We start from the raw sequence: 14892 nt of genomic DNA, 5'->3' as shown, positions 1-14892 counted from the left end.
TGCTCTGACACTCTCCAGCTATGTGGCTTTGGCAAGTTTCATAACCTCAGTGAGCCTGTTTCCCACATCTGTAAAATGGGACCAGCATCTGCCTTGAGAAGTGAGAATGCGCCTGGCAGGGCACCAGCCATGTGGTATCACACACTAGTCCCTGCCCTTGCACAGCCTGCTCTGGGCTCTGCCAGGGAAATCAATCAAAAATTTTGATGGGGAAAAAAATGACACGATCAGCCATTGCTTGACAAAATTTTATTTTAGCCCTTGCATCTCCCTCCCAGGCTGCCGGAAAGCTCCCCCGACACCCAACCTGGGAGGCAGCCTGACCCCGCCTTATGCTTTGGTAGGGGACATCCCCCACCCCTCTCTCCCAGGAGACCAGGGCCAGCGTACCTTGAGAGTCTGTAAACCTACGCCAGGACTGGGGTTAACACCTCACCCCACCAGCTGAGTCTGCCAGGACACGGGGGTCTGGGCAGCTCCGAACCCCTCCCAAGCCCCAGATCCTGTGCCACCCCCACCCACACCACTCAGGACTCTGGAAGGAGGTGAGTGGGGACCGTACCAAGACTCCAGAGGTGCCTGTGGAGGAGAGCAGGGCTTGCTGGGGGGAAGACAATGAAGCAGCCAAGGATCCCACTCGAGGGGCTCCGTCTCTGGCTATGCTTCTCCAGCCCAAGCTGCCCCTCTCCTCAGGGGCAGTGACAACTGTTCCCCCAAGCCAAGTCCAGAGTCACAGATCGTATCCCCTCCCACCAGCAAACAGGAAACTAAAGCAGTGAAAACATCAAGCTTTGTTGCCAGAAAAAAAAAAATGCACCCTAAGTATTTAAAATTCAGACTGAGGTCCCAGCCCACCGGGCCAGCCGTGAGCTGGAGAGGCCTTGATTGCAGACACACCCCCTCCATATTTCCCCAAGCCCATGGGTCTCCAAAGACAGAAAGAAGGGGTTTTGGGCTGAGTTTGTCACCAAGGGGCAGCGTTTGGGAAAATCAAGGTCAGGGTGGAGGTGTCCTCAGGCGGCCCCTCGTGTGGGGCATTGAGGACTGTAAACATGACCCAGGGTGAGTGCCAGAGGGTATTCCCAGCCCCGAGGTTCTCCCTGGATGAAGAATGGGCACTGTGGTGAGAAGAAAGGGGACCGGCGGTCAGCCCCGAAGCCAGGCAAGACCTGGTCCCCACCGGGAGTATGGGGGTGGGGGCTGAGCTCAGGAGGGGACCTGTTGGAGGGGGCTGCCTGGAGCTGAAGAGGGGCTCTGGAAGTTGCATTCAGTGTGAGGCTGTGTTTTCTCTGCCACTAGGTCAGCACCTGGGCCATCTTAGGTGGTGAGTCAGCTGGTGGCCTCCCCTCCCTGGGGGAACCTGCTAGAAGGTCACCTCGGGCCATGGCTGCCCAGCCCAGAAAGGGAGGTCAGGAGAGCTCCCAAGAGGCCCCAGGCCTGGGGGCCAAGACTGAAGGATGCAGTCAAGGAGTGTCCGGAGAGCCCTGTGAGAGCCACCACGGAGACAAAGACAGGGCCTGCAGCCAGAAAGCCACTACCACCAGGAGCACCACCATGAGGCCTGGCAGGGGACCCGACAGAGTCCTGCCTCAGCCGGCCCAGGCCAGGAGCCCCAGTGACTAGGCCACCTCACCCTTCCGGTCCTGCACTAACACCTGCACCTGTGTCCCCAGTCGCCACCCTCCAAGCCACTGTCCTGCTCCTGGAGACAGGCAGGCACGGAGCCAGGTCAGCTCCTCTGGCAGGTCCTGGAGCAAGGCCAGGCCCAGGTGTGGCTGCCACGACTGATCCTCTCTCTGTCCAGCCTGAGGGCCCAGTCAGGAGCCGCACTAACTGTGCATTTGCTTTTCAGGCCACAGATTGTCCTCAGTCCCAGTGACCCTCTGAGCTGCAGGCTTGGCAAGGCCTGTTGCCAGCAAAGGCCTCTGCCAGGCAGCTCAGGCCAGCCTGGGGCCCAAGTTCTCAGGAAACCTACCCCTCAGGCCCTGGATTCTCCTTAGTGTCGCGTGTGACGTCCTCTCAAGGGCAGGCCTTCTGAATCACATGGTCCTAAAGTCCCATTCAGAATCCAGCACCTTCTCAGAGCCTGCATCCCCCAAAACCAGGCCATTCAGGGACTGGGGGCTAGCTTTGCCCATGATTTCCCTCAGGACCAGCTCCCCCAGTCTCTCCAGGACCGGGCCTGTCCCAGAGGGTGTGGAGCTTGCGTCCCCCTAAAACAGGTGCCCTGGTGGCCTCAGGGCTGGACCCGGCTGCTGAGCCATTGGCCGCGCAGGGCCCGGATCTCCTGGCCATAGCACTCGTGCAGCCGGGCGAAGGGGGCCACGTCCAGAGGCCCGTGGGGTGCCGAGGCCCGGCGGCGAGGCGGTGGTGGAGGGGGCTCGGGTCCAGGCCTGAAGGTGGCCTCAGTGCTCCAGACAGCGCAGCCATTCTCCTTGGGCGGGAGGGCGCTGGGCCGGCGCGGCAGGGGCAGGGCTGGGACTGGGGCCGGGGCAGAGGGCAAGAATGGGACTGGGGCCGGAGCAGAGGGCAGGGACGGGGGCAAGGGCAGGGACTGAGGCTGGGGCAGGGCCATGCCACCCCCGCCACGCACAGCCGCCAGCTGCTGCTCCAGCTCACGCACCACCAGCCGCAGGTAGTCGAAGCTGGCACGCGACAGGGCCTTGACCCAACCCTCCATGGCAGCCTGACTTTCAGCGGCCAGCACGTAGGTGCGCGCCCGGGTCCCCGCGAAGCGCACGGCGAAGGCGAACTCTTCAGCGGCCTCCACCAGCTCCACGGTGCAGCCCTCCAGGATGATGACGCCCACGGGCTCGCGGCTGGCCGCATCCTCGAAGTAGAAGAGCATGTTCCCGCGCAGGACGAACCAGCGCCGGTGGTAGGCTGCGTGTCGCCCGCCCTTCTTGTACAGGAAGCCTGCGTTGTCCACTGGGGCGTCGCAGGTGGCGTAGAAGGCCAGGCTGCGCTCGTTCAGCTTCATGGCGGCAATCGCCGGGCCTGGAGGGGAGCCCGGGGCCTGGACCCCATGGAAGGGCTGTTATGCACAAGGCCACTGATGCTAGGTCACCCAGTGCCCCAAGGGGAGCTTGCGGCCACAGTGCATCCCCATTTCACAGATGAAGAAACTGACACTCACAGGATGGAAGCAGGCAGCCCATGTGCCCACAACTCCTAAGGAGCAGAGACAGGACAGGAACCTGGGTCTCACCAGCCTCCCCAGATAGCCTCATAACCTCTTGCCCTCCTGTATCCCTGAAATAATGTTGTGAGTTCCTGCTGCATGCCAGACATTTCAGAGGGATGAACTCACTTGATCTCACAATAGACCTTAGGTCACAGGGACTGGCCTGGCTCTGGTTCAACAGATGAGGAAACAGGCACAGAGAGGTTAACTGCTTCCCCGGTGTCACAAAGCAGGTTGGGCAGGGCTGAAATCCAAACCCAGGCCTCATTTCATGTGCTGCTGTTTCCATCATCCCAAGAACAAGACCAGCTGGCTTCTGCAGTCCCTGCCAGGTCCCAGCCCTGACTTTGTGGTTCGACTTTGGTTTGTCCGTCCATGAAATAGGGATATGAGCAGAACCAACTTCAGAGAGTTGTAGAGATTGACTTCATTCATGGAATGTTTATTAAGCATCTACTGTGTGCCAGGCACTGTTCCAGGCCTAGGGATAGAGCAAAAACAAGATGGACAGGGTCCCTGCCCTTGTGGTGTTAAAATGCCACTGGCAAGTGAAAGGGAGCAGACAGTTAACAAACAGATAAGACGTCTGCCAGGTAGTCTCATGTCCTATGGAAAATAAGACAGGGGCTGGGCGTAGTGGCTCACGCCTGTAATCCCAGCGCTTTGGGAGGCCAAGGCCGATCCTTCTCACCTGAGGTCAGGAGTTCAAGACCAGCCTGGCCAACATGGCAAAACCCCATCTCTACTAAAAATACAAAAAAAAAAAAAAAAACCACCAGGTGTAGTGGTACACACCCATAATCCCAGCTACTTGGGAGACTGAGGCAGAAGAATCGCTTGAACCCAAGAGGCAGAGGCTGCAGTGAGCCGAGATCATGCCATTGCACTCCAGCCTGGGCGACAGAGCAAGACTCCATCTCAGAAAAAAAAAAAAAAAAAAATAGCCAGGCTTGGTGGGGAGTGCCTATAATCCCAGATACTTGGGAGGCTGAGGCAGGAAAACTGCTTAAACCCAGGAGGCAGAAGTTGCAGTAGGCCGAGATTGCACTACTGCACTCCTGCCTGGGGAGAGAGCCAGACTCTGTCTCAAAAAAAAGAAAGAATCTGGGGAAACATGCAAGCCCAGGGTTAGGCTGACTTACAGGAAGGAGGGGCAGGGGGGCGTCCCATGCCATTTAGCATAGAGGACTCTAACTCCATGCCGTCAGCCACAGTGACCCCATTCACCTTCCCCCAAGGAGTATACGATGGGGCAATGCTGGCCAGGAAGGACTTATCGGGAGGTGGCATCTGCGTCCCTGGCCTGGCCACCTTCCCTTGGGGTTTTCCACGGCCATTTTGAGAGCCCACCTTATCTCCCACTGCAGAGCCTCAGCCTGCATAGGATGGTAGCTACATTTTTCAAGAGGCAAAGCATATATAGTCCTGGTACGCAGTAGGCACTCAGTGTTCATTCCCCTGCCTGGGTGGTGTCTTTCTCAGAGCCTGGTGGAATGAGGTCAGGGTGGTGGCTCTCCTAAGAGCAGAGGACCACAGTGGGGCCCTGTCGGACTACCTGACCTAGGGGGGAAGGGGTTGTCCTTGCCACCTCCTGTCACCCACATAGGCAGTCAGGGAAGGCTTCCTAGAAGAGGGAACATGAGTTGTGACTTAGAAACTGAGAAAATGCCCATCAATGATAGAGTGTATAAAGAAAATGTGGTATATATACACCATGGAAAACCATCCAGCCATAAAAAGGAATGAGATCATGTCCTTTGCAGGGAAATAGATGAAGCTGGAAGCCATCATCCTTAGCAAATTAACACAGGAACAGAAAACCAAATACCGCATGTTCTTACTCATAAGTAGGAGTTGAACAATGAGAACATGTGGACAGGGAGGGGCAGAACACACACTGGGGCCTGTTGGATGATGGGGGTGAGGGGAGGGAACTTAGAGAACAGGTCAATAGGTGCAGCAGGCCACCATGGCACACGTATACCTATGTGACAAACCTGCATGTTCTGCACATGTATCACGGAACTTAAAATAAAAAAAGAAACTGAGGTCAGTCTGTCCTGACCTAGTGGGGGGCAAGGCCAGAGCCCCCAAAGTCTCCAGGTGTTGAATCCGCCCCCCCCCCCCCCCCGCCTCTCAGATACAGCTGTCCCTCTCTAAGCCACAGGGATTCACGCATTCCCCACACCACCACCCATCAACTCCCATGTGGATGCTGGCCCCAGTTCTCACAGGACCCTCCCGCCCCACTCGCCCAGTTCCGCTCCTACCTACCTCTCAGGCCACCACTCGCCTCCCTGCCCTCTGTTCAGCTCCAGCCTCAGCTTGCTCTTCTCTGGATTCAAATGTCAGCTCTGCAGCATCCGGGCTGGGGGACCCCAGGCAGGCTATTAACCTCTCTGGGCCTCCGTTTCTGCATCTGTAAAATGGGATCGTAACAGTGCCTAAGTCAGGGCTGTTGTGACAATGATACAGTGACTACACGGACTTTACAGAGCACAGGGCCAGGCACACAACGCCTGCTGAGCACAGCTGCAGTTCACATTCTTCTTGGCTTTTCCCCAAACGTCCCCGTGTCATACTTCTGATCTCAGCAAATGGCCCTTGGTTTCCCTCTCACCCCCACATCTGATCACATATCAAGTCCAGTTGATCCCCCCTCTCCAGCGTCTTCCAAATCAGTTGCCTAATCTGTCCACTGCACCTCCCCATTCTAGGCCCCATCACCATTCACTGGAACGGCTGCTATAGCCTCCACACAAGTCTCCTTGCCCCCTCGTCCGTGTTCCTCAAGGTAAGATCCAAGCCTCCTTCCTAGGCTCTTCTCCGAGCTACACTGAAATCCACTCCCCACAGAGGGATCCTGTGAAAATTAAGTCCAATCACACTCCTCCTCTGCTCTAAACCCTCCCATGGCTCCCTACTTCTCTCAGCATAAAATTAAATCCTTAGGCAGGGTTCGGTGGCTCACACCTGTAATGCTAGCACTTTGGGAGGCTGAGGCGGGAGGATCGCTTGAGTTAGAGACCAGCCTGGACAACAGAGCAAGACCCTACCTCTACAAAAAATAGAAAAAAAATAGCTGGGCATGTTGACACAAGCCTCTAGTCCTAGCTGTCTGGGAGGCTAACATGGAAGGACCCCTTGAACTTGGGAGTAATCATGCCACTGCACTCCAGCCTGGGCGACATAGTGAGATCCTGCCTCAAAAAAAAAAAAAAAAAACAGTCCAAGCCTCCCATGGCTTCCAAGTTCTCTTTTCCTACCTCTTTCCCCCTTGTTCACTCAGCTCCAGCCATCCTGACCTCCTTTCTGTTCCTTAAATACACCAGACACATCCCCACCTCCAAGACTTGGTCCCGGCTGTCTGCCTGCAGGTCTTCACAAGGCCAGCTCCCCATCCTTTGGTCTCAGCCTAGCTGTCACCTCCTCAGAGAGGTGGTCCCTGGCCACCCTATGCATAAGAGGCCCCCCAGTCCCTCTCCTGTGCCTCCACCTGAAATTATTAATACCTGGGTCATTTTTGTCTGCTCTAGGAAAGCTGGGGCATTTGTGGTCTGAATTCCAGTACCAGGCATGCAGTAGGTGCTCACATAGCTGTTTGATTCATTCTGCAGGTATCTTCTGAAACCTCTCAACGGCCCCAAGACAAGGGGTCTCATCCCACATTCACAGATGTGGAAATGGACAAAGGGAGGTTCAATAAGTTGGCCAGAGGCATACAACTGTGCCCAGAATCATATGCTCCAGGCAAGCCACCCAAATAAAGGAGCTGATCTTGGGGTCTCTCCACCCCATCAAGGCCAAAGGAATAGCAACTTCCCTCCTGCTCAGCAAACCTCCTCCCTGCACTGCCCAGATGGAGGCCAAACTGCTTCAAAGTCACCAGCAGGCACAGGACCCAGCTCTGCCCATGACCCCTGCCTCCACCAGAACAGGGAAGGCAGGAAACTACAGGGGCACAGGCTTCAGCCTTGCCTGGAGCGAAGGCCTGGTCCCTGCCTTATCTCCCCACACTGTTTTCCAAGAAGTTCAGAGTCCATTGTGGGCACTGCTGCTGATTCAACAGCCCAGGGCCAGACAGGAAGCTGGAGGGAGCCTGGCCCTGCTCTGCTCCCAAGGCAAAGTTCCTGCCTCTGCAGGTCCAGGCTGGAGGGCCTTGGACAAGTCGTTTCACCTTTGTAAGCCTCAGTTTCCTCGTCTGTTAAAATGGGCTGTGTGGCAAGGGTTCATAAGCTAAAAGAAGGAAAACCCACTGGCAAACTATGGGAAATGGATTGCAAATATTAGCTGCTGTGAGTCGGGGTTTTCTCGACCTCATCTGTAAAATGGGGATGTTAACTTCCATCCCTTTATGGGCTGAGTGAATTTACTCCTGAAGAGTCATTTTGCAAAATGCTTTCAGGGAAAGAGCTGTCAAAAAGGCAAATAATTCATCCAAGATCTCCAGGGGCACAGCTGGCCCTGGAACCCAGGTCTCTGGGGAGACTGAAGCATGGCATTTTGGCACTCACTTTAATGAAAGCCAGAACCGCAGGTCCTGGAGTTGAATCCAGCTGCCCTCAGTGTCCCCTAGCAGTGGGCGTGGGGAAGAGGGTGTGGCAGGCACAGGCTGAAAAACGTGTATGCCAAGAACACTGAAGTCCAGCCTGTCCGTCACCGCACCAGCAGGGACCCCAGGGACGTGCCAGCACCGCCGTCCAGACACAGGCAGCCCCCTTGCCCACGGCAGGGGCTGCTTCTCCAGGTGTGGCCCTGCTGCCGGCTGCTCTCTGTCCCTTTGTGTGTTGTGCGTGGCAGCTCTCTTAAGTTCCTTAAAGAACAGTCAGGGCCCCAGATGGGTGATCAGCGGCAGAATAGGGGGCTTGTCCGCAGTCCTCCACAGCGACAGATGTCCCTATGGGCTGAGGGCGGGGAGGGTGGTCATCGGCCAAGTTCGCCTCGGCAGCTGGAGAAGTGACCACTGGTGCAAAGTCCCAGCAGGGAAGATCCCCGCAGCGCGCTCTCCAGGTGGCCGGGGAACCCCGAGGCCCAGGGCGGCCTGACCCGGGTCCGGTGTCCGGTGCAGGTCTCCCCGCCAGGCCCGCCTTACCTCGCAGCGCAGGCCTAGGGCGGCGACGGGACGGGAGGCGCGACGGTGGGGGGTGGCCCGGCCATGGTCCAGGGCTGGCCCGGTTGCGGCAACGGCGGCAGCAGCGCTTTGTCTCCTGGGCGGCCGGGCCGGCGCAGCCGCGGGAGAGCTCAGATCCGACGGAAGGAGGCGGGAGCAACCGGACAGTCCGCGACCCACGGGCGCGCCCCTTTAACCCTTCCCGGCCTGCTCGCGCCGGGACCGCCCCCGCGTTCTTCCCGCCTCCCGATTGGCCGGCCCCGAACCGGCACGCCCCCGGATTCGCCACGCCCCCGTGAGCCCGCCCTCGAAATCACTCTTAAAGGGTCCGCTCGTGGCTCGCGACTCCCCAGTGCCCTAGCCCAGAAAAGAGGATTCGAGCCCGGGAAGCTCATTGCGATACCAAAGGTAAGGACCGGCCCAGGTCGTGGATTAGCCTGGAAAAAGCATTTGGGGATCCTGGGCGGGCCATTCGCTGAAGTCTTAAGCTTAAGTCCAAACTCCCCCTAGGACAAGGCAGGAGCCAATAGTTCAAGACCAGCCTGGGCAGCATAGGGAGACCACCATCTCTACAAATAATAAAAGTATTTGCTAAACCTGGGTTGCCAGGTTTAGCAAATTTAACGCCCAGTTATGTTAGAAAAATAGCTCTAACTCCTGAAAAATGTGTGATTGGCAGAAAACAGCTGAATCCAGTACATTTCCATACAGCACTGTTCCATACGGACAGGGCGCCTCGCAAGCTTCCCCTGGCTCCAGGTGAAGAAAGTTCTGGAATGGTGCAGACTTGAGTTCGAGTCGCACTAGGCCACTGAACACTGTGTGAGCTTAGAGAAATCATTTCACTTCTCTAAGCCTCCGTTTCCTCATCCGGAAAATAAAGACGATCATGATATGTAAAGTGCACAGCACAAAAGAAAGCTCTCAAGAAATAGGAATTGCTGTTGTTTTTGCCCTGCCCAAAATAACACAGTTCCAGCTCCTTGAACCCTTCCTTACTTCCTGTTCCTGCCGCCTCTTCTCCACCACCCGCCACCTCCCAATCACTATTCAGTCCTGGCCTGAAAGCAGGAAGAACAGGTCAGACCAGGCCTAGCTCTCCATCGTTCAGCCTCTCACTAAGCGCCTACTGTGTGCCAGGCACTGTTCCTGAACCAGGTAAGTAGGTGCAGCCAAGAATCAAGACAACACAAATGAGTTCTGGAAGTTATTCATGCTAGGACTGTACGCTAAGGCAATGGGGCAGAAAGCCTGGGAATGCAGTTTTTGTTGTTGTTGTTGTTTTTGTTCGTTTGTTTGTCACGCAGGTTGGAGTGTGCTGTGGCACAATCACAGCTTGTTGTAACCTGAACTCCTGGGTTCAACCAATCCTCCCACCTCAGCCTCCCAAGTAGCTGGGACTACAGGTGTGCCCCACCACACCCAGCTAATTTTTTGTAAATTTTTTGTAGAGATGGGGGGCCTTGCTATCTTACCTAGGCTGGAAGTGCAGCTTTTAGACAAGGTGGTCAGGGAAGGCCTCTCTGAGGAGCAGAGACCTGGAGGAATGAGAGAGGGAGCCATGTGCTATCTGGAAGAAGGATGTCCCAAGCAGAGGGAACAGCAAGTACAAAAGCCCTGAAATGGGGCCATCCTGGGCATGTTTGAAGAACAACGAGGAGACCAGTAGAGCCAGGTGAGCAAACGGAAGAGTAGTAGGAAAATAGGTCAGGTAGCTGGGCGCAGTGGATCACGCCTGTAATTCCAGCACTTTGTGAGGCCGAGGTGGGTCAATCACTTGAGGTCAGGAATTCGAGACCAGCCTGGCCAACATGGTGAAACCTGGTATCTACTAAAAATACAAAAAAAAAAAAAAAATAGCCAGGCATGGTTGTGTACACCTGTAATCCCAGTTACTTGGGAGGCTGAGATAGGAAAATCACTTGAACCCGGGAGGCAGAGGTTGCATTGAGCCAGGATTGCACCACTGTACTCCAGCCTGGGTGACAGAGCAAGACTCTGTCAAAAAAAGAAAAAAAAAAAAAAAACAATAGATCAGAGATTATTGGCAAAACCAGGTGACCTAGGGGCTTAAGGACCAGAGGAAAGATTTTGCTTTCACTCTAAGAAGAATGGGGAGCCATGAGAAGGTTTTGAGCAGAGGAGGGACATGGTCTGTGTTAGATTTAACATGGTCCCTAACTGCTATGGGAGGTTGGACTGCAGGGAATGAGAGTAGAAGCCAGGAGACCAGGGAGGACACTACTGCAGTAGTTCAAGCAAGCGATGGTGGTGGCTTAGAGTGGAGCAGTGGAGGTGGAGAGAAGTGGTTAATTATAGATATATATTTAACGGATATATATATTAGTCCATTTTCACACTGCTGATAAAGACATACCCGAAACTGGCAACAAAAAGAGGTTTAATTGGACTTACAGTTCCACATGACTATGAGGCCTTGGAATCTTGGCGGGAGGTGAAAGACACTTCCTACATGGCGGTGGCAAGAGAAAGTGAGGAAGAAACAAAAGTGGAAACCCCGATAAATCCTTCATATCTCATGAGACTTATTCACTATAACAGGAATAGCATAGGAAAGACTGGCCCCCATGATTCAATGACCTCCCCCTGGGTCCCACCCACAACACTTGGGAGTTCTGGGAGATACAATTCAAGTTCAGATTTTGGTGGGGATACAGCCAAACCATATTATTTTGCCCCACCCCCTCCAAATCTCATGTCCTCACATTTCAAAACCAATCATGCCTTCCCAACAGTCCCCCAAAGTCTTAACTCATTTCAGGATTAACCCAAAAGTCCACAGTCCAAAGTCTCATCTGAGACAAGGCAAGTCCCTTCTGCCTATGAGCCTGTAAAATCAAAAGCAAGCTAATTACTTCCTAGATACAATGGGGATGGAGGTATTGGGTAAATACAGCCATTCCAAATGGGAGGAGTTGGCCAAAACAAAGGAGTTACAGGGCCCATGCAAGTCTGAAATCCAGCAGGGCAGTCAAATTTTAAAGCTCCAAAATGATTTCCTTTGACTCCAGGTCTCACATCCAGGTCACCAAATGCAAGAGAAGGGTTCCCATGGTCTTGGGCAGCTCCACTCCTGTGGCTTTGCAGGGTACAGGCTCCCTCTTGGCTGCTTTCACGGGCTGGTAGTGAGTGTCTGTGGCTTTTCCAGGTGCACAGTGCAAGCTGTCAGTGAATCTACCATTCCAGAGTCTAGAGGATGGTGGCCCTCTTCTCACAGCTCCACTAGGCAGTACCCCAGTAGGGACTCTGTGTGGGGGCTCTGAATCCCACATTTCCCTTCTGCACCACCCTAGCAGAGGTTCTCCATGAGGACCCCACCCCTGCAGCAAACTTTTGCCTGGGCATCCAGGCATTTCCATACATCTTCTGAAATCTAGGCGGAGGTTCCCAAGCCTGAATTCTTGACTTCTGAGCACCCACAGACTCAACACCATGTGGAAGCTGCCAAGGCTTGGGGCTTCCACCCTCTGAAGCCACAGCCCGAGCTCTGTGTTGGCACCTTTCAGCCATGGCTGGAGCAGCTGGGACACAGGACACCAAGTCCCTAGGATGCACACAGCACAGGGACCTGGGGCCTGGCCCACAAAACCACTTTTCCTCCTGGGCCTCTAGACCTGTGATGAAAGGGGCTGCGAGGAAGTTCTCTGACATGGTCTGGAGACATTTTCTCCATGGTCTTGGGGATTAACATTAGGCTCCTTGCTACTTATGCAAATTTCTGAAGCTGGCTTGAATTTCTCCCCAGAAAATGGGCTTTTCTTTCTATTGCAAGTGACTTTTTTTTTTCTCTCTCTCTCTTTTGAGAGAGAGAGTCTCACTCTGTTGCCCAGGCTGGAGTACAGTGGTGTGATCTCAGCTCACTGCAACCTCTGCCTCCTGTGTTCAAGCAATTCTCCTGTCTCAGCCTCCTGAGTAGGTGGCACCAGGCGTGCACCACTGCACCTGGCTAATTTTTTGTCAGGGTTTCACTATCTTGGCCAGGCTGGTCCTGAACTGCTGACCTCAGGTAATCCGCCCACCTTGGCCTCCCAAAGTGCTGAGATTACAGGCATGAGCCACCACTTCCAACCTGCAAGTTACCTCTTGAATGCTTTGCTGCTTAGAAATTTCTTCCACCAGATACTCTAAATCATCTCTCTCAAGTTCAAAGTTCCACAGATCTCTAGGGCAGGGGCAAAATGCCACCAGTCTCTTTGCTAAAACATAACAAGAGTCGCCGCTCCTCCAGTTCCCAACAAGTTCCACATCTCTATCTGAGACCACCTCAGCCTGAGTTTTATTGTCGATATCACTATCAGCATTTTGGCAAAGCCATTCAACGAGTCTCTAGGAAGTTTGAAACATTCCCACATTTTCCTGTCTTCTTCTGAGCCCTCCAAACTGTTCCAACCTCTGCCTGTTACCCAGTTTCAATGTCACTTCCACATTTTTACATATCTTTTCAGCAACACCCCACTCCTGGTACCAATTTACTGTATTCGTCCATTTTTGCACTGCTGATAATGACATACCCAAAACTGGGAGCAAAAAGATATTTTTTGTTTGTTTTTGTTTTTGTTTGAGATGGAGTCTCACTCTGTCACCCAGGCTGGAGTACAGTGGCGCAGTCTTGGCTCACTGCAACCTCTCCCTCCCAGATTCAAGCGATTCTTCTGCCTCAGCCTGCTGAGTAGCTGGGATTACAGCTGCCACCACGCCCAGCTAATTTTTTGTATTTTTAATAGAGATGGAGTTTCACCATGTTGGCCAGGTTGGTCTTGAACTCCTGATCTCTTTATTCTTCTTCTTATTATTATTATTATACTTTAAGTTCTAGGGTACATGTGCACAACGTGCAGGTTTGTTACATATGTATACATGTGCCATGTTGGTGTGCTTCACCCATTAACTCATCATTTACATTAGGTATATCTCCTAATGCTATCCCTCCCCGCTTCCCCTACCCCACGACAGGCCCCAGTGTGTAATGTTCCCCATCCTGTGTCCAAGTGTCAAACTCCTGACCTCTTGATCCACCCGCCTCTGCCTCCCAAAGTGCTGGGATTACAGGCGTGAGCCACCGCGCCCAGCCAAAAAGAGGTTTAATTGGACTTACAGTTCCATGTGGCTGCAGAGGCCTCAGAATCATAGTGGGAGGCGAAAGGCACTTGTTACATGGTGGCAGCAGGAGAAAATGAGGAAGAAGCAAAAGTAGAAACCCCTTATAAACCCATCAGATATTATGAGACTTATTCACTATCATGAGAATAACATGGGAAAGACTGGCCCCCATGATTCAATGACCTCCCCCAGGGTCCCTCCCACAACACTTGGGAATTCTGGGAGATACAATTCAAGCTGAGATTTCAGTGGGGACACAGCTACACCATATTAATATATATTTAAGATATGTGTAAGATTTGCTGATATGTTGCATGTGGGAAATGAGAGACAGAGAGAGAGTAAGGGAGGAGACCACCCCTCATATCATCTTATGCCCAATTTCTGCCTCCAAAGAAAGAATAAGTAAAAACTAAAAGGCAGAAATGAAATCCACAGGCAGACAGCCCGGTGCACCCTGGGCCTCGTAGTTAAAGATCGACTCCTGACCTAATCGGTTATGTTATCTATAGATTACAGACATTGTATAGAAATGCACTGTGAAAATCCCTCTTGTTTTGTTCCGATGTAATTACCAGTGCATGCAGCCCCCAGTCACGTACCCCTGCTTGCTCAATCAATCACGACCCTCTCACAAGCACCCCCTTAGAGTTGTGAACCCTTAAAAGGGACAGGAATTGCTCATTTGGGGGGCTCGGCTCTTGAGACAGAAGTCTTTTCGATGTCCCTGGCCGAATAAACCCCTTCCTTCTTTAACTCAGTGTCTGAGGAGTTTTGTCTGCAGCTCGTCCTGCTACAAGAGAAAGGAAGAAAAGGAGTTAAGAATAACTCCATGGGCCGGGCGCGGTGGTTCACGCCTGTAATCCCAGCACTTTGGGAGGCCGAGGCAGGTAGATCACAAGGTCAGGAGTTCAAGATCAGCCTGGCCAAGATGGTGAAACCCCGTCTCTACTAAAAATACAAAAAAAAATTAGCCGGGCGTGGTGGTGGGCGCCTGTAATCCCAGCTACTCGGGAGGCTGAGGCAGAGAATTGCTTAAACCTGGGAGGCGGAGGATGCAGTGAGCTGAGATGCAGTGAGCCCCACTGCACTTCAGCCCAGGCCACAGAGCAAAACTCCATCTCAAAAAAAAAAAAAAAAGAGTAATTCCAGGGCCACGTATGCTGGCTCACACCTGTAATCCCAGAACTTTGGGAAGCCGAGGCAGGAGGATCACTTGAGCCTGGGAGTTTGAGACCAGCTTGGGCAACACAGGGAGAGACCCCATCTCTACAAATAATAAAAATATTACCCAGGGCTGGACACAGTGGCTCATACCAGCAGTCCCAGAACTTTGGGAGGCCGAGATGGGTGGAACCTCGTCTCTACAAAAAAATAAAAAATAAAAATGAAAAGGACTCTCAACTTTTGGACCTAAGTAATGGGAAAAATGGAGATTTGAAGGGAAAAATCCAGATTAGTCTTTTCATCAAATTGA

The 14892-nt window shown here is 53.4% G+C and overlaps 1 protein-coding gene across 2 annotated transcripts; it reads right to left on the bottom strand.

Moving 5' to 3' along the window:
* Positions 1–234: 234 nt before the first annotated feature.
* Positions 235–8478, bottom strand: PHETA1 (PH domain containing endocytic trafficking adaptor 1). Of its 2 annotated transcripts, none has more exons than XM_033220601.1 (3): positions 8277–8478; positions 5459–5603; positions 235–3016 (listed from the first exon to the last, which is right to left on the bottom strand). In XM_033220601.1, the coding sequence occupies exon 3, from the start codon at positions 2978–2980 to the stop codon at positions 2237–2239; it is 744 nt and encodes a 247-aa protein (XP_033076492.1). In that variant the 5' UTR covers positions 2981–3016; positions 5459–5603; positions 8277–8478; the 3' UTR covers positions 235–2236. The 2 variants fall into 2 exon arrangements, with proteins under 2 accessions (XP_033076492.1, XP_033076493.1); XM_033220602.1 differs by lacking the exon at positions 8277–8478 and adding an exon at positions 7699–8260.
* Between the last annotated feature and the right edge of the window lie 6414 nt (positions 8479–14892).

Source organism: Trachypithecus francoisi, unplaced genomic scaffold, assembly GCF_009764315.1.
Source record: "Trachypithecus francoisi isolate TF-2019V2 unplaced genomic scaffold, Tfra_2.0 Lachesis_group11, whole genome shotgun sequence".
Taxonomy (NCBI): domain Eukaryota; kingdom Metazoa; phylum Chordata; class Mammalia; order Primates; family Cercopithecidae; genus Trachypithecus; species Trachypithecus francoisi.
Note: the sequence above shows the minus strand (reverse complement) of the source record. Positions and strands in the feature narration are given on the sequence as shown.

Bases quoted from the DNA above. Each gene is read 5' to 3' on its own strand.
- PHETA1 (XM_033220601.1), bottom strand. From the start codon at position 2,980: ATGAAGCTGAACGAGCGCAGCCTGGCCTTCTACGCCACCTGCGACGCC.